Source organism: Podarcis muralis, chromosome 13 (assembly GCF_964188315.1).
Source record: "Podarcis muralis chromosome 13, rPodMur119.hap1.1, whole genome shotgun sequence".
Taxonomy (NCBI): Eukaryota; Metazoa; Chordata; class Lepidosauria; order Squamata; family Lacertidae; genus Podarcis; species Podarcis muralis.
In genome coordinates, this window is record NC_135667.1 from 34,329,063 (window position 1) to 34,355,823 (window position 26,761).

The window sequence follows — 26,761 nt, forward strand, 5'->3', positions numbered from 1 at the left end:
AAGTTGTTTTTGTGGGCACAGCATCCCTGTATGAGTTATCCTCCAGAGTTACTTAGAGGCTTAACGCAAGCAGAGCTGGATAGATGTCAAGAGGGCAGTGTGCGCTCTCTCTCTCTCTCTCTCTCTCTCTCTCTCTCTCTGTCTCCATGCTCTGGCCCAGCTGCAGCAATCTTCTGTTTCATTTGGTCTACTGATTAGGGATTTAACATCCGGAATGTCTCAGCTCCCCTCCCCCTCGGAACATAAATTCCTATTTGAGCACTGATTTCTTCCTCCGTGGAAACTGTAAGTGTACAAATCTCTGGGCAATAGGTTCTGTCTGGACCTCAGGGTCCAGCTACCTGTTGCTTTCACTGTGTGGTCAGCAAACAGACAGGAATATTATTATTATTGTAGCACCCTGCTTGTGGTTAACGCTTAGCTGGAATGAAATATTCAACGCAGCAACAGAGAAATTAAAATAATAATTTATTTGTCAGACAAATAAATGTGAGGCACAGTGGTATATGGTTACCAAGCTCTGGCCTGGCCTCCTGCCATTATGGCCAGCACTTATATTTCCTTAATCCAGCCCCCTATGCTCCTCCTGTGGCTGCATCTGTCCAACCAGCCTGGTTGGATTTCCTATTGGCTGATTGCTATGACCAATTACAAAAATACACTCATTTCCTATTGCCTTTTATGGGAGACAAAGAGCTATATTTCCTTCCATTTATAATTGACAAACAAGTATTAATATATCTTTACATGTGTCTCAACAAGGAATCTTAATTACCAGCTCACCTCCTGCCCTCCTTGCCCTACTGCCTTCTAAAACAAATGGTTAATCTTAAATTTTTATCTTAAACATATGTCAAGGATCTTGAGTTTCACATCAACATTAAAAGATCTACTTCATATGAAGGTTTCTAAACAAATGTCTGACAACCATATATATCAGAACTGCTCGGATGGCGTCTCATTTCTGGCAGGGGGGGGCTACGCTGGTGACTGACTTAATTTCAGGATAAATACAACTCTTACAACTATATGAAATAAGAATCTAGCATTTCTCAAATCCTTTGCATAATTACATTTAAGCCAGCATATTTCATACATAACATATATAGCTTTTTAGAAGGATAAATCTCCTCAAAGTAAAAGGAAGGAACAGTTTACAGCCTCAAAATAAAATAGGAAATAAAAAGCCTCTTCCCCTGTTCATACTCCAGCTAGTTGTTTTCTCTTCCATGTGCTCTTGACCTTTTGTCCTGTGGCTCAAGTTTAAGGCACATGGTTTTATTTTACTGTTTACCTACCACTTTTAATTATGTAGGGTCTGTGTAACCTTGGTCTTCAGCCTGTAATTTCAGCTTTTACGACTTTGAAAGTTATTTTCCTGCTATAAATCAAGGGGGCCCCTTGTCTAGGAGGAAAACATTGCCAGTGTTTTCTTAAGCAGCTGGTCTGCCTGGCATGAAACATTTGTGAATTTAAGCCCATTTTAGACTTTATGAACCTGATCAAAATATAAGTCAATATAAACCTTGATTAAAAATGCAGTCTATATTCAGATGCCACATTCCCCCCTTTCAAGCTCAAGGACCTTGCTTACCAAGCGTCCTTGATAGCTTGATCTTATGCCACATTCCTGAGGTAAGGCTCTGTATAGGGCCATGATATGAGGTAAAGTTTCATTTGAAACCATCTTGCTAATTGTACTTCTAAAACATGAAATGATACATGGCATCATACATAAAACCATTATTACTACCGTCAAGAAAAACAAGCAAGACAATAGTATCCCTTTGAGTCCTGTGACATTAGGTAACCAATTGGTGAGCCATCCCATATCCCATCCTTCCTTGTTGCCAACACACGGATTGCCTCACCATTATCAGAAATGTTAAAGCAACAGGCATTCCCTGTCAAGTTCAAGACTCCACATAGGCCCCCCTGCCTGGCAAGTACATAATCCATTCCCATTTTCAGCTGCAAAATGGGGCTCTACTTTCATCCAACTGTTGTGCAATAAGTCTCAAACTCTGGGCCGTTGCATTGGTTACAAGTTCCACTACTGCTTGTAATTGAATTATTCTGTTTAGATTATAAATAGGATCCCGTGCCCCTTGTATGAGCTCACCAGGATTCCAGGAGGCAGGATCATAATAGGCTATAATGCGCTCTGGCGGCCAATCATCAGTACCGCTCCAACTTTGGGTACTTCCTCCTGCTATACGAGAAATATCAGCATTCCTTCGTGTTCGCTTAGCTGAACTAGTGGGCAAATCCACATTGGTGGTAATACCCATCCCAGGAAACAAGTCCCACTCCATTTGGAAGGGAGTTTCTTGTATGCCCATTCTCCACATATCCACCACAACCATCGGGTCTGAGGTTTTTGGTACGTGGAGTACAGAAGGCGAAAATATCAAAAGAGGCAGAGAGTTCACAGCGCAGTATGTTAGATTGCCTTTTTCTGTCACAGTTGTGTTCCATACCACTTTCCATGCATGAATAAAAGGAGGTGCACAGGGCAAGGCATTCCGAGTTCGATAGGTAGTACCGTGTGCCCAGGTATGACTATTCTTAATATAATCCCAAGTATAGTGACAATGAGAAGAGCCTATCATGGTAGAATCAGCTGCATCTGATGATTTATGTACACAGAATTCCCCTTGTACAGGTATAACTCGTAATGGTTTAGTTGAGTTCCATCCGGGGAAATTCTGTATTTCTGTTTGGTGTGGCATTTCGCTTACCATACCAATGGCATCTAATGGTATCGGTAATAAGGGCATACCTCCCTCTGAATCATCTGGCCCAAGAGAGCAAACAAGGCAATTGGTCCTATTTGCAACATTGGCTACCATTTCAGCTAAACCTACCCACATATTGTGGTCATAGCTGAATCCATATTTAGCAAATTTGGTCAGATTCAAGGACCCTTCCCCTTACCAAGGGATCAGGATTAATAATAAAATCATGTTGATGTCTAGCATATGCATTCCTTCCACAAAAGATTACCTTATTGTGATAGCATAAAACTATTAGTCCCAATATAATTCCCCCAGTGACAGAAATGGGGAACCACCAAGACCAAAACATATATCCCAAGGATCCCCAATGTGTAATATCTCTGATAATTGTTCCACAAGGGGGCAGTCAATCAATTGTATAAGAGAATCTTCCCTTTCACAATCGCTGGTTCAGATGCTCCTCAAGCTTCAGGCGTGCGCAGGTCAGCCAGCTTCCAGATTGTGGCTGCAGCAGGCCGGTCGTCTAATGTTGCCCGTGACCTAGCCCGTTCCCCGTAGGGCTAGATACAGGGGTTTTTGGAGAGAGTCAGTTTTAAAGGATTAGAGGGGTCACCTTTGCACGTCCAACTGCCTTCGGACTTCTTCAAACGGGAGTGATGAATCCAGGGGGTCACCTCAGCTACCTTCACCGCTGTTGGAGTAGAGAGCAAGACGGTGTAAGGTCCACGCCACTTAGGTGCAAGTGGATCACGCTTCCACTCTTTCACCCATATGCTATGCCAGCCTGGAGCTGATGAATCTGCTCAGCAATGCTGCACGGCGTGTGCTTGAGGGCCCACCTGTTAAGATAAAAAAAAACAAACAAACACGGGAGAGAGACAAAAACACGGGAGAGAGATTGCACTTGTCCCTGTGTCACATGGTCTCCTATTTGTTTGAGGTCAGTTGGAATATCCTGAACAAAGGAGGGCGGCCTCCCATACAGGAGCTCAAAAGGTGACAACTTAAGTCTTTTTGTGGGTAACACATCTACCCTCCTGAGACTTTAGACATATTAGTGGGCTTCTGGCATGCCCTGCAGATACCTTGCACAAGCGTCTGGCGGTAGGTGGTAAGTCTGGCCAGGTGAATTGCATTGTTTGGATCCCAATTAGGATCTTCCAAGGGAAAGTTGTCTTGGAGATGACGGTCAATATTATAAATATTTCCCACTCTGGCCTGCTCACGCAAATATATCTGTGCCTTTTCAATTATGTCTCTCCTTTCCTCAGTGGTGAACAGAGTATTCAGAAGCTGGCGACAATCTGTCCAAGTAGGACTATGAGTATTTTACTATTGAAGTCACCAAGTCCATCATAGCCTGAGGTTTTTCTGCGAAAGATGGGGCGTTTTCCAATTCATCAGACTGTAGTTGTGAATGGAATACATTGCAGGGTCGAAGTTCGAGGTGGCCGTGGTCCAGGTTGCCCATTAACCAGCACAGGCTCCTCAAGTGCATCAAATACTCTTCTGAGAGGGGCTACTACGTGACCTTTTTCTTCACTTTGCTCTAGGGGCCTCAAATCATAGGGGATGGTATTTGTCCCAAGGCGTTCTTTTAGCAGCTTAATACGCCTGGCTGTATTGCTTGCTGACCGATTAAGGTCTCCCTGTAACTTCTGTAATAATTCTCTAGGACTTGGATGTACAGGGGTTTGGGGTAGGCAATCAGTTGTTCCACTAAAGGAGACTGTAGATGGAGTTCTACTGGGACTCACAGATGGAATAACCACTTCTGCTTGGGCTTCATTATAGGACTCCAATGCCTCCTGAAGATATTTATCATAATCTATCAAGGAGTCAAGTTCTGTGTCTCTACCCCCATTATTCGTTCCACTTTCTTGCCTTGGGGTTACAACTGGTGGAGGGTTTGAATTAGGCTCCCTTCGATGTGGAGCATAGAGTGGAGGTGGAAACACCTCTTCCTCTGGTCCCTCAAAAATGGGTTTGAGTTTATTTGGCAAGATTCCTTTCCTAGCTTCGGCTTTTACAGCCAATAATTTGCATCGTTGGACTTTGCATTCCCTTATCCATGGAGGATTTTTATTTAATGTGCTCAGCCAGGAATCTATATATGAAAATTGTTCTGGGCACCCTCCAGTTTCTTTGGTGATGTTAGACCAAAGTTTGCTTACTAAATTTATATCAAAGGTTCCCTGAGATGGCCATTCAGTATTTTGTTTTGGCCATTCTAGTTCACATAACGTTCTCAAGCGCCCTGGCGTCATTTTGACTCCATATGCCCCTGAGAAGGCTTTCTTAAAATTATTTAACATACATTCAAGAGGTGTATTTCCCCCCTTTGAACCCCCAACTCCCATTGTATGGCCCTGTGAAGTATCCACTCAGTCACTCACACACACACCTTACTGGGAAACGAAGTAGCACTCACTCCACACTTAGGTCAGCTACACATTGTACTTTCTCACACATGCAATGCGCAAGATACTTCACCCACACTCTACCTCCCAATCTTCCCTTTTGCCCTACACCAGATCACCATCTGATGTACCCAGCCACCTAGCGTACTCAGTTCCCCTTTACTGAGACGCAGAAGTTTGATCAGGACTTCTCTTCCTCCCAATTAATTGGAGGGCCAAAACCCTTTAGTGCACTTACCCTTAGCTGGTTCCGTTTCCCCCCGGTCCGTCGCCGCCAGTGAGCAGGGTATCAGACAGACGAGACTTCTGCGTTCCCCTGGAAAAATTTATCCAGTGCGCGCTGGAAAAGCAGTTTAGAGATCCTCTCTCTTGTACCCTGCTCAATAGGGCGAAGGGGCTGCGTTCCAGCAGACCACTTATCCGAGTCACGGCACCATAAAATGTAGCACCCTGCTTGTGGTTAACGCTTAGCTGGAATGAAATATTCAACGCAGCAACAGAGAAATTAAAATAATAATTTATTTGTCAGACAAATAAATGTGAGGCACAGTGGTATATGGTTACCAAGCTCTGGCCTGGCCTCCTGCCATTATGGCCAGCACTTATATTTCCTTAATCCAGCCCCCTATGCTCCTCCTGTGGCTGCATCTGTCCAACCAGCCTGGTTGGATTTCCTATTGGCTGATTGCTATGACCAATTACAAAAATACACTCATTTCCTATTGCCTTTTATGGGAGACAAAGAGCTATATTTCCTTCCATTTATAATTGACAAACAAGTATTAATATATCTTTACATGTGTCTCAACAAGGAATCTTAATTACCAGCTCACCTCCTGCCCTCCTTGCCCTACTGCCTTCTAAAACAAATGGTTAATCTTAAATTTTTATCTTAAACATATGTCAAGGATCTTGAGTTTCACATCAACATTAAAAGATCTACTTCATATGAAGGTTTCTAAACAAATGTCTGACAACCATATATATCAGAACTGCTCGGATGGCGTCTCATTTCTGGCAGGGGGGGGCTACGCTGGTGACTGACTTAATTTCAGGATAAATACAACTCTTACAACTATATGAAATAAGAATCTAGCATTTCTCAAATCCTTTGCATAATTACATTTAAGCCAGCATATTTCATACATAACATATATAGCTTTTTAGAAGGATAAATCTCCTCAAAGTAAAAGGAAGGAACAGTTTACAGCCTCAAAATAAAATAGGAAATAAAAAGCCTCTTCCCCTGTTCATACTCCAGCTAGTTGTTTTCTCTTCCATGTGCTCTTGACCTTTTGTCCTGTGGCTCAAGTTTAAGGCACATGGTTTTATTTTACTGTTTACCTACCACTTTTAATTATGTAGGGTCTGTGTAACCTTGGTCTTCAGCCTGTAATTTCAGCTTTTACGACTTTGAAAGTTATTTTCCTGCTATAAATCAAGGGGGCCCCTTGTCTAGGAGGAAAACATTGCCAGTGTTTTCTTAAGCAGCTGGTCTGCCTGGCATGAAACATTTGTGAATTTAAGCCCATTTTAGACTTTATGAACCTGATCAAAATATAAGTCAATATAAACCTTGATTAAAAATGCAGTCTATATTCAGATGCCACATTATTATTATTATTATTTACTAGGGGCCAGCTCTGCTTATTTTCATCCAGACCACAGTATATGGGAAAGGGAGGCACCAAGACAGCCATGCCACAACCTGGGGCTCTCCAAATGGTTTGTACTCCAACTCCCATCAGCCCCAGCCAGCATGGTCAATGGTCAGGAATGATGGGACTTGGAGTCCAGAAACATCTGAAGGGTACTATGCCAGGGAAAGCTGCACTAGGGGTTGCTTTAGAAGTGCTCAGCAAAAATCAGACAAGGAACCTAGCAGATTTACCCTGGGTGGATGTTTCATAATTTTGGCACCACTACAGAAAAGGCCCTGGTATTTGTTGAAAGAGAAGTGGACCTCAGATGTGGATCTGATTCATTGTAGTACTGAATCAAATGTGTGAATCCAGAGGTCTTCTCAGCCAAGAGTCCTGAAGAACCAATCATTTACCCCACTCCCTCTTTCCTTCACCCAAGCCCTCTGATTCCCTTTACTAGCAGTGGGCTTGATATATGTTCATTAGGACTAGAAACATGTGCTCTTAAGTGACTTGGGAAGAGGTAATATCTCAGGTGCCATGAAAACTGTTATGTACTGAAGTTCTCACCCTGGGCCAGCAGGGGGATACTGTAGATAGTTTTCACTCAGGTCCACATATGCAAATAAGGGATTGAAAGTGACGTTCAGTGATTGGATAGTTACAGAAAGTGGTTACAGTGGCGTTGTAGTGGAGCTCTATATAAGGAGGCTGGCTGAACCCTTCAGTTCAGTTCTGTTCTGGCCTGTGAATAAGCAAGAGCTGTCTGAAGAATCGCTGTGTCGTCTGATATGTTCACCTACAACTTAACAAAAACAGAAGCTCAGTCCCTGCCAAAGCTAATCTAGACATTATTATTATTATTAGTGCTATTTTTCTAGAAAAAGAGATGCCTGAACCCATCATGAACACCTCCTTCTTTCTCTTAGAATGGCAATGGCACCCACCTGAGAGGTGCCAAAACAGTTCCAGCGAGTTCTAGCTGGAAAAAAGCCTTACTACTACTATTACTACTACTACAGTGGTACCTTGGTTCTCAAATGCCTTGGTTCTCAAACGCTGAAAACCCGGAAGTAAGTATTCCGGTTTTCGAACATTTTTCAGAAGCTGAACACCCCATGTGGCTGTCAGCGATTGTTTCCAGGGTGCCTGCACCAATCAGAACCTGCGCCTTGGTTTTTGAACATTTCTGAAGCCAAACGGACTTCCGGAACGGATTAACTTGGGCACTTTTGTTTTTGCTATTTACGGTATTTTGTGTTTTTGTTTTTGAGGCTTTTCCAGTTAATTTGTTTTTGTGACTGTGTGGAACCTAGTTCAGTTACTGATTGATTGATTGTGTGACTGCGGAAATGGATAAAAGCCCCCCATCCAAACAATGACGATCATCAGTGCTGGTAAGAATCTACAATACTGTCTTATTTATTTTATAGTATTGCTTTCATTTTATGGATCAATGGTCTCGTTAGATAGTAAAATTCATGTTAAATTGCTGTTTTGGGGGTTGTTTTTAAAAGTGTGGAACGGATTAATCCGTTTTGCATTACTTTCTATGGGAAAGCGCGCCTTGGTTTTGGAACGCTTTGGTTTTGGAATGGTCTTCCGGAACGTATTAAGTTTGAGAACCAAGGTACCACTGTTGCTGTTGTTGTTGTTATTGTTATTTAATTCCACCCTCAGTAGATTCCAGGGCATTTCACCACAGCTTGATTAGTAATAAAAGCCAACCCTCTGCTCCCAAGATCTCTGCAATCAGCCAAGCAAATGGTTCTAAAAATAATGGTTTCCTCTCTTCACAGGTCCTCCGCCTCTGCTACTCCCCAGATTTCCTCTGTTAATTCTCATGACCCTTGTTCTGGGCATGCGAGCGGTTTTTCAAGACTCTTGTGCAGAATGGAGGTGTCTGCGCTTACAGAGGCGGAGGCCAGAGAGGGTGTCGTACAGGAATCCGCACGCACGCTTTCTGGGCGAGGGCAGCAATAAATTTCAGGGTGTCAGCAAGACGACATCTGGGACAGAAGGCTGAGGGGGAGGGATCAGCTCTGCCCACGGGAGGCAACTCAAGTACAAAAAGAGTCCACCAGCCCAGCTGCGAGGTTCAAAACCTGTCTGCTGCTGAGACCGTGCGCTCAGAGAAGGAAGTGGGGAGCCGCGATATGTCTGAGTTGCAGCAGCTGATGCAGAACGCCATCCCCAGCGCCAGGGGAACCCTGAAGGACAACTACAGCAACCTTCTCAAAGTGGCAGATTACTGCGAGAGCAACTATGAGGAGGTGAGTGGCAAGAGGGCATTGCCTCAGGGGCCGGCCCTGCCAGGCGGGCAGACTGGGCACTGGCTCCCGGTGGAGTATAGGGTCAGGTTCAAGGTGCTGGTCTTGACCTTTATAGCCCTTTGTGGCTTAGGGCCCTCGTATCTACGGGACCGCCTCTCCTGGTATGCCCCGCAGAGGACCTTAAGGTCCATGAACAAAAGTCAGGCTATCCTCCGCCAGGGCCTTTTCAGTGATGGCTCCGACCTGGTGGAATGCTCTGTCCCATGAGACTAGGGCCCTTCAGGATTTAACCTCCTTCCGTCGGGCCTGTAAGACAGAGTTATTCCTCCTGGAATTCAGCCTGATCTTTTATTTCCCTTCCCTTCTCTCCCCCTCCCCTTTTATGAAGATCACCCGCTCTGAGACCCCACAGCTAATTCTTCCCTGGTCTCCTCGCTGGCCCAAGTAGGACCAATTCAGCCAGCTAGCCCTGGGCATTATCTAATGCTTATTTCCCCTAAATTGATTTTTTAATTTTATTGTTGTTCATGTTTTTATACTGTATTTTATGCTGCTTTTATAATTAAGTCTTTTAAATTTGTTGTTAGCCGCCCTGGGGTGAGCTCCCGTTGCTCGGTCCCTGCTCCTGCCAACCTAGCAGTTCGAAAGCATGTCAGAGTGCAAGTAGATAAATAGGAACCGCTCCGGCGGGAAGGTAAACTGTGTTTCCGTGCGCTGCCCTGGTTTGCCAGAAGTGGCTTAGTCATGCTGGTCACATGACCTGGAAGCTGTACGGCGGCTCCCTCGGCCAGTAAAGCGAGATGAGCGCCGCAACCCCAGAGTCGGCCACAACTGGACTTAATGGTCAGGGGTCCCTTTACCTTTACTAGTGTGGCTGTGACCGTGCAGGATGCGATACTGGGTGTAGCAGGTAGAGCTATCGTAGCCCCTTAGAGCATGATTCAGTTGAATGTTGAATGAATGAAACTTTATTTGCATCAGCCAACGGCCATAGCAACAAAAGCACATTGCAGTATACACAGAACAAAAAATATTTTAAAAACACGATTCAGTTCTGATTTATGGCAGAGTTCTCCCTTCTTCCCCCTCCGTTTTCATAAACCTCTTAGGCAAAGGACAAGCGGAAAGCCCTCGAGGAAACCATGGCTTTTGCAACCCAGTCATTAGCCAGCGTGGCTTACCAAATCAGCAACCTGGCGAGCGACATCCTCAAAACGATGGACTTGCAGCTGGCTGAAGTCCGGCAGGTGGAAGCCAAAGTCTGCTCCATTGCGCAGGTGAGAAGACAACATGAAGAGGTGCGGCGGGAGGGCTTTATTTGCCCCGGAACCTGTTTTTCTAGTTGGTAGCCCTCTGTGAATGGAGTCGGGACCCTGGCTGCCTTTGTTTTGGCTGCTTAAACTGCTTCCTGGGGGATGAGATTCATTTTTTTGTTTAAATCAGTTTTAGTTGGGGGACCATACACACGCTGCTGCACTAAAGCGCATGCGAAACAAATTCTTTCCACCATAGAATTGAAGAACTGGAAGGGACCACGAGGGTCATCCAGTCCAACCCTCTGCAATGGGGGAATATTTTGTAACCTGTTTTGTAACAGGGGAGTTGCTCTGGCCCCTTGACCATGCAGAGTTGCTCTGTGCTTCCCAGCCTTTTGGGTGTGTTCCTTTGCAGTGTCACTGTTTAAAAGCCCCAAAGCAGACAGACCCGCCTTGTCCCCTGAGCCCTGACTACAAACCAGATGCCCCCTCCCTGTGCCTTCCCTTCATACTGGAATATAGGGAGGCATACACAATGTTCTTGGACATCGGATTCCTCTTCCTGTTGCTTGACGGCTTTCCTGTTTCCCAGAGAATAAAAACATAATGGATCAGGAAACATCCGTGGAATGGATTAATCACCTCTGTCGTGTCACCGGTTTGGTATCTCCAAACACTTTGATGAAGTCCACTTTTAGCTCAGCACAAGAGGGAGGTGTGGAGGGGAATGGTAAGGGATAACTGTTTGCCTTCTGCTTAATAATCTGCACTTCCTGCTGCTGGATCCTAGAACACAAATCGTGCCAAAATCATGCATTTACCACCTCTGCGCCTGCAGGTCTCTCTCGTCCAGAGGTGGAGCTTCTTCTGAGCATATGCACCATTATGTGCTGATGAACAAGAGGTGCATAGGCTCCCCAAATACCGTGTAACAATGCAAGGAAAGGGAGGGTGAGCTTTTTGAGAGGGAGAGTGTTCTGGCATAGCACAGAGAATAAGAGGGATGAGCTGTGAGCTGGTTAACACTGGTTCAAATCTCATCGTTGACAGAGGAACATAAGGAGATGACTTAGACCAGTGGTGGACCTACATTTTTGGGTTCTTGAAGCTTGAACCATTATAGGGTGGGGGGTCCTTTGCTACCAGCAACTAGGTCTGGGTAACCATGGTGAGGCAAGTGCCTCGGGTGACAGGATCCACAGGGAACAATTCCACTGAAGAAGATAACCATGGTTACCTGCTATATCTGCTATCAGGGCCAGCCCTGAGGGAAGGGCTGTAGCTCAGTGGTAGATCATCTGCTTGGTATGAGGATGGTCTCGGATTCAACCCTGGCAGGGTTGGGAGAAAACCGTGTCTGAGACTGATGGGCCAATGGTCTGATTCAATGGCAGCTTCCAATGTTCACAATTAAAGAACCAGGTCCCTTGGAACTGTGTGAAGTTAGGAGACTATTTTTAGCACCCGAATTCAACTGGGCTCACAAGCCTTTCACACAAAAGTCTAAGGCTGGTTAGCTTTCTTCATTTATCATTTCTTCATTTCATTAAGGTGGGGAAAGTAACCTTCTTGTTGAATAACTGGGAGTCAGAAACCTTTGCTGATCTACCGAAGATAGTCCAGAGATCTACTGGTAGATTCCAATCTGCATTCTGCCCCTCACTTGCCTTAAAGGCCTCTGGGTGCTTCCAGGCTGTTGCTGTTTTCAGATGGGATTCAATCACATCCCAACAAATTGCATGTTGTGCAATTGACCACAACAAACCTGCTTCCCCCAAATATCTGACTTCCGGCAGTAAGGAAAGGTAAAGGTAAAGGGACCCCTGATCATTAGGTCCAGTCATGACCGACTCTGGGGTTGCGGCGCTCATCTCGCTTTATTGACTGAGAGAGCTGGCGTACAGCTTCCGGGTTATGTGGCCAGCATGGTGAACCAGAGCAGCGCACGGAAACGCCGTTTACCTTCCCACCGGAGCGGTACCAGTTTATCTACTTGCACTACGACGTGCTTTCGAACTGCTAGGTTGGCAGGAGCTGGGACTGAGCAACGGGAGCTCACCCCGTCGTGGGGATTTGAACCGCCGACCTTCTGATCGGCAAGTCCTAGGCTCTGTGGTTTAACCCACAGCGCCACCTGCATCCCGGCAATAAGGATAGGGATGGTGAAATGCAGTGGAAAGTCTGGCACAACCCTCACTTTGACTTCATGATCATCCAAACTTCCCGCAAACAAATCGGAATGAAGGCTCATCAAATAGCCAATGTTGTCAGATTTCCCTGCAAATAAGGACAGGTGCTCGATAAACAGGTCTTCTGCAAGAGCCCTGTCTGCTGTTGTCTTCTGCAACAGACTCATAACTAGCTCTCTGGATGTTGTTGTAAGAGGTTACTGAGTCTTTCCTCATCGCTTTATGCCAAGAAGAGATTAACGGGCAACAGCCACCTTTGCTTTAGATCGGATGTCCTGCTTCACTAGGGCAAAAGGTTAATCTGAACCAAGGCTCAGCCCCTGAACTAGTTTGAAGCCTCACCTTAAGTCCCCTGAAATGTCGCTGGAAATCAAGCATGGAGACACAGCCGTTCTGCAAAAGGGGCTTTTAGGAAGGAATGCAATGCTGTGCCCACTTATAACTGCTGTGTAGTTTTATCGCAGCTTTCCCTCGCTCAGTATATTTTGATGCAAACACCTTGGGAATTGCCTGTTAAACAACATCTCCATCGGCTTGCCTTGCCTGGTGCATTTCTTCACAGCAAGGCACACTGTCCATCTTCACGTTGCCAAGTGCCATATGCTGTTTGGGGAAGAGCGGAGGCCAAGGCAGCAAGAGAGTTTATGTCCGAGGTCCGGTTTGAAGTGGAAGCACCCTCGTTTACAGCTTGCACACGTGGTCGCAAGCTAACAACTCTAATCAAACTCAGTGGGAATGAACTTCCAACTGAACCTGACCAATGACTTGGAGATGCAAACTGAATTTATTTGCCGCTCTTTATGAATGAATAAATGTGCCATTGAGGTGGGGGTACTTCCTTACCACCACCAGCCCTGGTGGTATGCTGCAGCCATACACCCCATACATTTAAAGTGCATGACTACCCCCTAAGAATTTTGGGAACTGTAGTTTGGGGTAAACTACAGTTCCCAGGATTCTTTGGGGTGGGAAATAAGGTAAAGGCAAAGGGACCCCTGACCATTAGGTCCAGTCGTGACTGACTCTGGGGTTGCGGCGCTCATCTCGCTTTATTGGCCGAGGAAGCCGGCGTACAGCTTCCGGGTCATGTGGCCAGCAGGACTAAGCCGCTTCTGGCGAACCAGAGCAGCGCACGGAAACGCCGTTTACCTTCCCACCGGAGCGGTACCTATTTATCTACTTGTACTTTGTGCTTTCGAACTTCTAGGTTGGCAGGAGCAAGGACCAAGCAATGGGATCTCACCCCGTCGCTGGGATTCGAACAGCTGACCTTTTGATCGGCAAGCCCTAGGCTCTGTGGTTTAACCCACAGTGCCGCGACTACCCCCTAAGAATCTTGGGAATTGTGTAAACTACAGTTCCCAGGATTCTTTGGGGGGGGGAGTAGGATAATAGAATTGTAGAGTTTGAAGGGTCATATAACCCGACACCATGCAATGCAGGAATCTCAGCTAAAGCAGCCAACCTCAGTTTATAAACCTCCAAGGAAGGCTGATGTTTAGTCGGAATCCACCCTGAGACCTGCGGGTATATGGTGGTATTCAAACTAAATTAACAAATAATAATAACTGAACAATAATTCCTTGCAAACTTGAATCCATTGGTTCGAATCCTACCCTCCAGAGCATGAGAAAATAAGCTTGCTCCATCTTCCATGTGAGAGCCCTTGAGATATTTGAAGATGGCTGTCACATCCCCCTCTCAGTCTCCTCTCTTGTTTTAAGTATATGGCCATGTACACAGCTGTGCAGTCATGCAACCGCAGTATTTACAAAGCTCTGGCCAGGACAAGTCCCTCGTTCAGTGTTCCCCTCATTATGGCTTTGGCTTCCTCTTCTGAATCTTTCCCCATATCTTCTTGGGGCCATCATGCGCAGAATTCAATGCCGTACTTCCAGTGCGGCATTACCAGCAAACAGTCTCCAAATGTCCTTTTTCTTATGCATTCGTGAAGATTTGTGCTCCTGAAGCCATTGGGGTGGTCATACGCGATCCTGCTTTCAATATGGCCTGCACCTGCAAAGGTTTGGGTGTGTGTAGATATACTGCTTTGTATCCATTTAGTGCATGCCCTCTGGCTCCCTGCAGTAATCCTGCAATTTTTTTATATCACAAATATTCAGGGTTGTGGTTTTTGTTGTTGTTGTTGCATCCAGATGGCCATAATGCAATAATGTTGGCGAACCTTCGTAGAACAGCTAATAAAGTGGAATGAAGTGTGGATGGCTCATTATAAATCCACCACAATGCATTACTTCTGCCTCAGTGAAATTTTGGGGAATATACCTGCAAACCCCACACTCCAAGCCCATATTTTGGTGTTTGAGGGTAGAAAACCCAGATGACTGAAGCCGGCTGTACTATTAGACAGAGTGAGGCGGTTGCCTCAGGCGACAGATATTGAAGGGCAGGGATCAGACAGAACTGTGTACACCACGAATATGCAGGATACCGTGACCAGCAGGGACGGCCAATGAGGAGTCAACTGTGGGAGAGGAGGAGCAAAAAATGGATTCCCTGGGGAGTGGGCTTTGCCACCTGTCCCCCCCCCCCCAAAATGGTATGGTGCTGCCAGTTTGTGTGTTGACTAGAAATACAATTAAACCAGCTCCTGCAAATGGTTCCTGACCCAGCTATGCCCTCTTTCTCTCACTGTGTCTTTCTGCCTCAGGTGGTGGAGATGCACATGGAGAAAGTGTCCCGCCGAGAGATCGGGGCCCTTTCTGTTTGCAAGAGATTTCCGCACCAACAGAAAATCATCCCCCCAAGCCACGTGGAGCCCCTGGAGGCGTATTACAGGAAACCGCTGAACTTCAACAGTTTGGACGACATTGGGCACGGGATAAAGGTAAGAGCTGGGCATGGCCTCCTTTGCTCCCCTAGCTGTAGACATCTTCCATGCTGACAAGCCATAAGGTAAAGGGACCCCTGACCATTAGGTCCAGCCGTGGCCGACTCTGGGGTTGCGGCGCTCATCTTGCTTTATTGGCCGAGGTAGCCGGCGTACAGCTTCCGGGTCATGTGGCCAGCATGACTAAGCCATTTCTGGCAAACCAGAGCAGTGCACAGAAACGTCGTTTACCTTCCTGCCGGAGCGGTACCCATTTATCTACTTGCACTTTGACATGCTTTCGAACTGCTAGGTTGGCAGGAGCAGGGACCGAGCAACGGGAGCTCACCCCGTCGTGGGGATTTGAACCACCGACCTTCTGATCGGCAAGTCCTAGGCTCTGTGGTTTAACCCACAGCGCCACCCAAAGGGTCCTTATCCAGAGAAGAAAAGGAGCACATGCTGTTGAATCTTCTGGGGAAACGGTGCTGAATTTTGTACTGCTATGGAATGTTGGGGGAGGGGAGCCACACCTATTGAATTTCTGCCTGCTAGCATAGGAGTACTGGCAGGCTAGATCCTATCTTGACAGAGAGAATATAAATGGCTCCTTTGAGAGGAAGGGCAGGATATAAATTCAACAAACAACCAAATCCTTTTGCATACTTCAGGTCATACATCTGATAAAGACAGTTGTTGCTGTATTGTTATTACACTTCTATCCTGCCTTTATTCCAGGGAACTCATGTGTGTGGTTCCACCCGCTCATCATTTTATTCTCACAACAACCCTGTGAGGTGGGCTAGCCTGAGAGGCAGTGACTGGCTCTCCCAGTTAGTGAGGATTGGACCCTGGTTTCCCGGGGCCCAGACCAACACACAAGCTAGCACACCACACTGGCTTTAACACCATGTGTGTGTGTGTGTGTGTATGTGTGCATTTAGAATAACTAAACACCCGAGTATATAAATACCTTGAGAATTAAAATAGCAAACTACCAAAATCTAGCACTGGTTCTAAATTATGGATAGAAACTATCCCAAGCCAATGTCTTGCTGCCTGCCATAAAGGTAAAGGTAAATGACTCCTGGACGGTTAAGTCCAGTCAAAGGCGACTATGGGGTTGTGGCTCTCGTCTCGCTTTCAGGCCAAGGGAGCCGGCACTTGTCCACAGACAGCTTTCCGGGTCATGTGGCCAGCATGACTAAGCTGCTTCTGGCACAACAGAACATTGTGACGGAAACCAGAACGCACGGAAACGCCATCTACCTTCCCGCCGTAGCAGTACCTATTTATCTACTTGCACTGGTGTGCTTTCAAACTGCTAGGTTGGCAGGAGCTGGGACAGAGCAACGGGAGCTCACTCCGTTGTGGGGATTCGAACCGCCAGCCTTTTGATCGGCAAGCTCAAGAGAGGCTCAGTGGTTTAGACCACAGCGCCACGTGCGTCCGCATACCAGCCATATAGGTCAGCTGGTATATCCTGAGGCAAAATGTGGAGAAAATATATGTGCCATCACTCCTGTTAACATAATGCAAAAAACCCTAAAACTAAAAGGGAAAAAAAAATGCTGTTGTTCTCTGGACTTATCACAGAGCCAGGGAATTTCTGAGCAACAGAGATGGGCATCCTGGGAGATCACATCGCCACTAGAATTACTGAGCAGCATCAATGGCAAAAGGAAGCAAACAAGCAAATTAATATATCATTAGTTTTATTCATATGTCTGGCTGTGGTAATACTTGCTGCACAGTGTGTGGTTTGCTTCGGACTCAAAATGAGAGGTGCTGTGGCCTAACCCAGAAGATGTGATGACTTATCTAGAGACCGAAACTCAGTAACAGACAGTGAGTCTCCAAGCACTTCCTCTGTGGAAAATGTACGCCTTTTGATGAACCACCAAGCAATTGCTTTCTTCCTTTAAAAAAAAGAAAAAAGAAACGAAAGAGAGCACTCAGACAGCAATATCTTTAGTAGTCAAAAAACAAAACAAAGCAACGTCCCAAATCCAAATAAATTTAATCACAAAAGGTTATATCGAAATTAGTGGCAGATAGAATAGACGCAAGTAACTAGTATCACTTTCAGTGAGACTTAATTAATGTAACTGTACTCACGGCTCATGTGAGTTTTGCATGACGTCGACTTCCTGAACACAAGTTTCTAACCCTCATGATGGCTGAGAAAATATTGAAAAATGTGGTAGAATTGGATATAACTGCTGAGTGACAAAACGTGACTTTTAAGCTCAAAATAAAATATTAAATTTTTTAAAAAAGAAAATATATATATGCAGATGGCAGCTTCTGAAGGAGGAGAAACCGAGTCTTAGAATGGAGTTTCCACCTGCTATTTATTTTAAGAAAGGGATCCCTTTTTTTAAAGAGGATTACAAGTCACATCCACAGCACACATTCAAAGTACTCTTATCCTACTTGAAGAGCTATGGCATAATAATAATAATAATAATAATAATAATAATAATAATAATAACCCGCCCATCTGGCTGGGTTTCCCCACCTACTCTGGGCAGCTTCCAACAAAATATTAAAATACAATAGTGCGTCAAACGTTAAAAGTTTCCCTAAACAGAATGCTGGGAATTGTGGAGGGTCTCCTAAAAACTCCCAGCATCCTTAATGAACTGTCTTTCCCAGAATCCTTTGGGGGAAGCCATGACGGTTTCAAGTGGTACGCTACTGCTTTATGGTGTGGGGATATGACCCAAATGCCGTATTGCCAAATAAAGGACCTTTCTTTAATTTAAGAAAGGGGATGACAAAGCACCCACGCACTTTCACGTGTCTCAAACACTTCTCTCCACACCACCCCGGAGCAATAATACCATTCTGAATTCAGCCTGCAGCAAACGGAGAAGTCGCAGCTACATAAGGACGCCTGCGAGTTAAATTTAAGCGCTTCTCTCTTCCTTCCCCGCTGGGCACTCTCTCGTGAAGAGAAAAAGGAGAATTGTGCTGTCAGCTGCGGCCAGCCATCGAGACTGATCTCAACCACAAGGGCCTGAAACTGATGAGGCAAAGATTTGCCGGGCTCTCGGTTCCCACACTGGCGTCTGCTTCCCCAGCGGCGTTCTCTCTGCAGCTGGGGCTGCTGCCACAGCAGGGGCCTTGCGCCACTTTGGCTGCTGCCCTTTGTTGGCACGCAGATTTGGCTCAGTGACTGAGGGCCCCCCAAGATGGATGACCCAGTTTCACGAAAAGGTGCGCTCCTGTGGAAGGGAGGCTTTCAAGCTTGGCCTTTTGATGCTAAGTCCAGAAGACTGGAAAGGAAAAGCCCTCCCTCTCTCTAAAAACAGGTGCAGAAGCCTGGTAGAAACATGTGTAATAAACAAAATCTGCCCTTATTCCCTTATGGGGGACACAAGAGCCCTTATAGAGAACGTTGTAGGTTCTCCATCAGTAGGAGAAAATAACAGAGGCCAACCAGAGAATATTGAGAAGCAAAGCAGCTAGTAAGCCTGATCTTTATTGAACTGTTGCAACAGGGTGCTCCCCTCACATGCAGAAAAGGTGGAGGACCCAGAACCCAGGTGTGCCTGCCCTTATATAGACATTTTAAATTCCCTGCTCTGGAGCTCAAGACCACCCCTCCATACATCATACATACATCACAGAAAAGGCGGTCTACAACAGAAATTTGAATGTTGTTGTTTTTCCTGTCTGCCAGGTTATCTGATAATGCCTTATCTGATTGCCTTTCCTGGTAGTCTGGCCATTTCTTTGAGATGGTGATTACCCAATTCCTGAGACAATGGGAAGGTTCCCTCACTCCCTCCCTCCTTGCAGAGAAAACATTTGGTCAGTTTGGGAGTCAAAATGGTTCCAGGGCGGTCTTCCTGTGCTGCTCCAGACATGTGGTCCACATATCTATGTACGTGCTTGGTTGGTACATTTTATGAACATTTATTAAAATATAAGACCTTAACATTTTTATTTCACATGTCAGATGACAGCGAGAGGCCTAAGTAGGCCTGGAACGTGAGCTTCGGTTGCAGGATGGGGCAAGCGAGGGCTGTAGCTCAGGGGGACAGCCTCTGCTTCCCAGGCAGAAGGTATTGGGTTCAATCCCCAGCATCCCCAGGTATGGGTGGGAGCATCCCTGTTTGACAATCTGGAGACTGAGGAGACAGTATTGACAATACTGAGGAGAAGGTGCTGTGGTCTACGCCACTGAGCCTCTCTTGTGCTTGCTGATTAGAAGGTTGGCGGTTCGAATCCCTGCAACAGAGTGAGCTCCTGTTGCTCAGTCCTAGCTCCTGCCAGCCTAGCAGTTCGAAAGCACACCAGTGCAAGTAGATAAATAGATACCGCTGCAGCGGGAAGGTAAATGGTGTTTCCGTGCACTCTGGTTTCCGCCACAGTGTCCCGTTGCACCAGAAGCAGTTTAGCCATGCTGACCACATGACCCGGAAAGCTGTCAGTGGACAAACGCTGGCTCCCTCGGCCTGAAAGTGAGATGAGCACCGCAACCCCATAGTCGCCTTTGACTGGACTTAACTGTCCAGGTGCCATTTTCCTTTACCTTTATGGCGGGCAGCAAGATGTGAAGCAAGACAAAAGCTTGGGATAGTTTCTAGCCATGATTTATAACCAGCACTAGATTTATAACCAGTGCAAGAAGATAAATAGGTACTGCTGCGGCAGGAAGGTAAATGGTGTTTCCATGCGCTCTGGTTTCCGTCACGGTGTCCCATTGCGCCAGAAGCAGTTTAGTCATGCTGGCCACGTGACCCGGAAAACTGTCTGTGGACAAACGCTGGCTCCCTCAGCCTGAAAGCGAGATGAGCGCCGCAACCCTATAGTTGCCTTTGACTGGACTCAACTGTCCAGGAGTCCTTTACTGAGCTAGATGGATCAACAGTTTGACTAAGTATAATTCAACTTCCTATGTACACCAACAGAGCAAAGTTCACACACAGGCAGCGAACTGAGGCTGTTTCCACACCTGAGGAACTTTTGCTCCAGCGAGAGCACTTTTCGAATTCAGTGGAGAGACGCTTTTAGAACGGACTTAAATCTTTAGCTCTGTTGATTAGAATGTTGCAGCAGCGCTTGAGCATCAGCTGCCAAATTGTTACACCTTTGCATGCGTTGGTAACCTAAAGCGGCCTTGACTACAGTACTGTTAACATGCCTTATGTGGGACTGTCCTTGTAAGTGGTTCAGAATCTGCAGCTACCGCTGAAGTTAGTGCCCAAGGAGAAGGTGACTGACAACAGGTTAATCCTCTGCTGAAAAAGCAGCACTGCCTTGTTTTCTCTCTTTCACATACCTCTTTCCCTTCTGGTCCCTCTCTCTCTTAGGATCATGGCACACAGTTGGCCAAAACAGGGACTCTCTGCCGGCGAGGAAATGCGACATCATCAGGGCAGTCATCTGGGAGCCTTAGGTGAGATTGCATCAAGTAGAGGCATGAAGTCCTAGTTTGCCTTCTAGCGCAGCCAAGATTTCTTCTCAAAGATTGCCCTTCTGAAATATAGTCCTGTAGTGATTTCATGCTCTTTATTGCAGCTTGTAAAACAGTGATTGAATTGCCCCCCAAACCTCAGGCTTTTATATACATTATTTACACAATGAGTCCCGTCTGATTGGCTGATTCTGTTTCCCTCCTGGAGTCTGATTGGTCTTTTCCTGCAGGCCAATCAGTTGTAGCATTCTAGGATCCTACTTGCCTATTGTTCTAGGATCCAAGCTTAGTACATAACACCTTTGCTATCGCCTTCCTCCCCTTCCCAACACAACTGGAACCGAAACTCTTTCCATTAGGTGTTTTGCAGGCCAGCTGTTTTGGACCACAACTCCCATCAGCCCCCATCAGCCGGCTGGGGCTGATGGTACTTGTAGTCCAAAACATTTAAAGCAGGCTTCCTCGACCTCAGCCCTCTAGATGTTTTTGGCCTACAACTCCCATGATCCCTAGCTAGCAGGACCAGTGGTCAGGGATAATGGGAACTGTAGTCTCAAAACATCTGGAGGGCCGAGGTTGAGGAAGCCTGATCTAAAGTGTGCCAGGTTTTGTCTGCAATCCTAACCTGTCTGCTGGCAGAGAAGGAGGTCCACTGATTGGACAACATGCTTCATAAGCCAAAGCAAAGTAGATAAGAGAGGAAGATCAAGATAAACATTCAACTCAAACTTTTTTGTTTTTTGTTTTTTTAGGAGAAGTCAACGGATTCCAGAGCCAATACGGCCACCAGTTGTCCCAGAGGGCAAACCCTCCTCATCTGCTTCATCTTTGTCATCACTTAGGTACCATTTGTGAGATTATATTTCAGCACAAAAGGAGACAGGGTGTGGGTGGCAAAGACAAACTTAGGGAGAAAACTGGTGGCTACTTTTCTATGGAAAATGAAGATAAGTTCCTGTTCCAAGGGGTCTTCGGAGAGATCTGTTGCCTTTCTACAGTGGTACCTCGGGTTATATACGCTTCAGGTTACAGACGCTTCAGGTTACAGACTCCGCTAACCCAGAAATAGTGCTTCAGGTTAAGAACTTTGCTTCAGGATGAGAACAGAAATCACGCAGCAGCTGGAGGCCCCATTAGCTAAAGTGGTGCTTCAGGTTAAGAAAAGTTTCAGGTTAAGAACGGACCTCCGGAATGAATTAAGTACTTAACCCGAGGTACCACAGTATTTTAAACGAACTGTTTCTCTAAAAGCATATAAATTAGCAAATGTTATGCTCTCTCTTTTTTTGGGGTGATGCCCAAGTGAGCACCCTAACCCTGGCCAGTGTGTGGCTGGCTGTGACCTAGAAGGTTGTGGTTTGACCCCACACAGGAACGGGTGTGGGCAGGATTCCTGCATTTCAGGGGGTTGGACTAGATGGCCCTCGGTGTCCCTTCCATCTCTACAGGTTCTACGGAATTCAGAGCTGGGAACTTGGAACCTAGCTCCTATTCCAACCTGCTCCTCTCAGCTCAGGGGAGGGCAGCTGCAGATTTGGGCTTCTCACCAGCTTGTTTCCTTCCAAGGCAAGCAAGCTGTCTTATACTTAGCTGCATCACTGGTCCACCGAGCTTAGTATTTGTCTACACTGGCTGGTTGCAGCTTTCTAGCTTTTTAAACTGGGAGTCCTGCCTGGGGATTGAACCAGGGACCTTTGGTGTGCAAAGCACGATGCTCTACCGCTCAGCCACGGCTCCAGACAACAGATGGTGAAATGACTTGCCTCTCAGACCTTCTTAGCTTTGTTTGGGCTCCACAAAATGACGCTTTTAATCTTGCTCCACAACATAAGGCAATGGAAGCCTGCAGCTGAAACATCTGAGACTGCTGGGATGGGGCGTGCCATTTTGAAACATCCCCCATTGCAACATCTACAGTGCAGCAACGAAAGTAAAGATCTACCTGAGCCCAGCAGGGTGAAAGCATCTAGCTCAGCCTCCCCTCTCTAGCGTCAAGAAATGGTCTTTCCTTCTTGTATCATCAGCTCAGGCGTCTTCTGTGCTGACCCTCCACTAGGAAAGGACCTGGGGCTTCCAGATGTTGTTGGACTCCAACTCCCATCAGCCCCAACCAGCATGGGCAATGATCAGTGATGATGGGAGCTGTAGTCCAACAACATCCACAAGGCCAAAAGGTTCCCAATCCCTGCCCAGGGGCAGTGTACCTTAAATTCACCTAAATCTTCCTCCTTTGAATGTCACTGCAGCCCCACAGAAGCTATGGAGAAGACTGGTATGATCGCATCTACTGAACCACCTCCACCGCCTACGCTCTCGCCTTTTCCTCCACCGGCAGAGGCAAGTGATGTTCTTCCTCCTCCTCTTCCAGAAGATCTGTTGCCACCGCCGCCACCTTTTGCAGTCAGCGATGTCACCCCAGGTAAGGCTGCCTCCTCCTTCTTTTTCAAAGCCAGAACAAAACTGAACTCAAAATTAGCTGGGGTAGTTGCATGCCTGGCTTTATATACCCCACAAGTGCAGGCCTGTGGAATTGGCTTCAGAACCCACATAGCTGAGTACACTTTCCAGGACACCCTGAGTTCAGGCAGAGGCAGTAGTTGCCGGGGGAAATGAATAGAGGAGTCCGATTGCATCCCTGTTCTGCTTCCCAGAGTCCTTTGGTTGGTCACGGTGTGACCTGAAATGCTAAATGTTATGTATTCAGTGGTCTATGTTTGCCTGAGCTTGAGCCTGGACTAAGGATTCTGAGCTCCTGTGTTCTGATTGGATACACGATGTCCAGTCAAAGAACATTTCAGGATTTGGGCCTCTGCCATTGGCCCTTGAACTCTTGAGTCGTGATTCGCGGCTTCGAAGTTTAGACAGCCAATCGCGTTGGGAGTGGGAGTGGCCCAGGCTTTCAGGAATGTATATAAGCAGTTGCTTTGCCCCTGTTTCCCAGTTATGTAGTTCAATAAAAGGTTCTTGCCGTTATCGCTATGTCTTGCCTCGTGGGAACCCACCTACACTTCACTTCACTAAGCATATTCCTCTGAGTGAGTGTGATGCCGTTTCAATGCACTTCTCTCCTCATTATGGCAAGGAGGCATGGAAGGCCAAGCACACAGGAACACATTTTTTATTTTATTTGTTTGTGAAAGAGTCAGTAGTGTGTGTGTGTGTTTGCTTGCAGACCTTGATTTTCCAATGACCCCTCCACCGTTGGACGCCTCTAATTTGGAGCAGCTGGTGCCTCCGCTCCTTCCCCCTCCGCCACCCCCAGAGAAATTGCCATGGGCCCCCGACACCTATCTGGAAAAAGGTACCTTGCTAAATATAAGACAACTCCTGGAGTCGGCTACCAGGGCATTCGGTTCGCATTCTGACAATGAGCACTGATATGTTTGGGGGTCTAAACCACCTGAAACCATCTGCTGTGCACACACTTACCTGTAATCCCAGGTGTTTGACTAGCCTTTGACCTAGTCAGCAGTAGGGCTGGGCAATATCTGGTTGTGATATATTGCCAGCTAAACATTGTGATATACTGATATATCACAATGTCTGAAATAAGGATGGAACTGTGTAGAGGCATTGACTGGCTTCAGGGTTTCCCCCGCATTGTGATTTTTTTGCATAGCACAGACATCATGATTCGTAATATATTGCCAGGTCAAAAACTATGAAACTGATATTTTAATATGGATTTCAAACCGGTTTTGGACCATGTATTGATATATCGCCCAGCCCTGTTCCGCAATGAGGACTATGCAATTCTGCAAGACTCTTTATTTGCCTGCATTTTCTCTGTTCTGCACAAATGTTGTGCTTCTCTGCTTACCACTACAGTGGATTTCTCCTCTGTTCCTTTTTAATCTGCATTTCTGTTTAGAAAGCCCTATATTGGGGCTTTCTAAATAGGGGACGCGGGTGGCGCTGTGGTCTAAGCCACTGAGCCTAGGGCTTGCCGATCGGAAGGTCGGCGGTTCGAATCCCTGTGACAGGGTGAGCTCCTGTTGCTCGGTCCTAGCTCCTGCCAACCTAGCAGTTCGAAAGCACGTCAAAGTGCAAGTAGATAAATAGGTACCAGTCTGGCGGGAAGGTAAACGGACAATAAAGCAAGATGAGTGCTGCAACCCCAGAGTTGTTCGTGACTGGACTTAACTGTCAGGGGTCCTTTACCTTTACCTTTATATTGGGGCTGTACAAAGACATTTGAGTCCCTGAGGTTTAACATTTGAGTCCCCGAGGTTTAAAATCCAACTTGTATATACTGTCGTACCTCGGCTCCTGAATGCCTTGGGAGTCTAACATTCCAGCTCCTAAACAATCGTAAAGCGGAAGTCAGTGTTCCGGTTTTCGAATGTTCTTTTGGAAGCCGAACGTCTGACGGGGCTTCTGCGGTTTCCAATCAGAAGCTGCGCTTTGGTTTCCAAATGTTTCGGAAGTCGAACAGACTTCCAGAATGGATTCTGTTTGACTTCCGAGGTACGACTGTACTAACAGGTCTGCTGGGAAGCTCTAATGCGTGAGCCCCATTGAGAAACACCTATCCATCTATCTGATTAGTTTTCTCGTGGAGCTCCTGTTAATTTGCACAGGGCCACGGCAGAACTTCCCAGTGGACTGGCCTTTTGCTTTCCACCCGCCATCCTCAACAGCACCAAGCCTCTGCTGTTTATGCCATTCAGTGAATGCCATGGGTGACATGTATCCTATTGACCGGATGATCCCCAAATTGCCATTCCCAGGTTCCCTTCCTTCCGTAAATGCGTTTCGGGACTGGTGATTTTTTTTGCTTTTCATTGCTGACCTCCTTTCCCCCTTCTCTTCCCCTTTGCCTTCAGTGGTGACCCTCTACCCTTATACTCAGCAGCAGGAACAAGAACTCTCGTTCGCAGAGGGGACTGTTATTTACGTGACACGAAGATACTCAGATGGCTGGTGTGAGGGGGTGACAAGTGATGCAAAGGGATTGTTCCCAGGGAACTATGCGGAGCCTTTGCCATGAAGGAAGCAGAACGGATGCTGGAGATTATTATTATTATTTTTAAAATGCAGATACTTAAAATGTGAGATCTGGTGAAGACTGACTACTCTGTTCTTGGTCTCATAGAAGGAAACTTGGGTGGAAGTTGGTGTGTTGGCATATCAACAGCCATATTTCCCTCCCACCCCACTTCATGCTAGCCAGGCTGAAGTAATAGCTAGGAGGGGGGCATTTAAGAATATCAGAGCATCCTCATCACCTCAATTGATTGGAATGCAGAGATGTTGGGTTAAATATCTGCTGTGGTTCCTCTCTCTTCTCCTCCTCTACAAAGTCTGTGCAACAGCTGTGCTAAGTGTGTGCAATCCTATACACACTTAGGCGGGAGATTGTCCTGTTGAACTCCAAGGGGCCGAGTTCCGATTTGACACGTACAGGATTGCAACCCGCAGCAGCTGTTTCTGAAGCAACGATTGCCTCATCGTCATCAACACCATCACTTAACACTGTCTCAGTTTTAGTGTAACACTGTGATGCATCCACTCTGCCTGCCCTGAGTATCCCATGTGTGGATACTCTTATATTTCCATAGCGTCATTGTTATACTGCTGTTACTTTAATTGATTTTAAAGCCAGTTCTGTAATATACGTGCAACGGAAAGGTTGGGCATGGGGGTGGGGGTGGGGATACAGCATAAATGAATGAAAGCTTAGCTCCCTGCATTGAGAAAAGCATCTGCAAAGTGCTTTGGAGGAGGCTAGGTACGTTGCGCTGCCCTGCTCCTGCCAGCTGGTGGCGCTCTTTGGATTTCATGGTCTAGACCAGGGGTCGGCAAGGTTTACCTTGCCTTGGCCGGTTCACTCCAGCGGAGACCCCTCTGTGGGCCAGATTGCACGATTTCCAGTGTCTGTGTCTGCGCAGATGCTATTTCCGGCGCTGCGAAAGCAAATCCCTGTGCCGTGCTGTGCCAGTTTAGTGCAGTGCGCAGGGACTCACTGAGTGGGCGGCTTGGTT

General features: G+C 46.5%; 1 protein-coding gene across 1 annotated transcript; it reads left to right on the forward strand.

Moving 5' to 3' along the window:
• Positions 1–8,692: 8,692 nt before the first annotated feature.
• On the forward strand, positions 8,693–25,832 carry ABI3 (ABI family member 3). Its single transcript, XM_028703641.2, has 8 exons — positions 8,693–9,074; positions 10,184–10,351; positions 15,191–15,367; positions 20,674–20,759; positions 21,530–21,619; positions 23,024–23,196; positions 23,950–24,078; positions 25,604–25,832. The coding sequence occupies exons 1-8, from the start codon at positions 8,958–8,960 to the stop codon at positions 25,765–25,767; spliced, it is 1,104 nt and encodes a 367-aa protein (XP_028559474.2). The 5' UTR covers positions 8,693–8,957; the 3' UTR covers positions 25,768–25,832.
• The last annotated feature ends 929 nt before the right edge of the window (positions 25,833–26,761 follow it).

Coding starts and splice junctions, on each gene's coding strand:
- ABI3 (XM_028703641.2), top strand. CDS start 8,958: ATGTCTGAGTTGCAGCAGCTGATGCAGAACGCCATCCCCAGCGCCAGG. Junction 15,368..20,673: donor ACATTGGGCACGGGATAAAG/GTAAGAGCTGGG, acceptor TCTCTCTCTTAG/GATCATGGCACACAGTTGGC. Junction 20,760..21,529: donor CAGTCATCTGGGAGCCTTAG/GTGAGATTGCAT, acceptor TTGTTTTTTTAG/GAGAAGTCAACGGATTCCAG.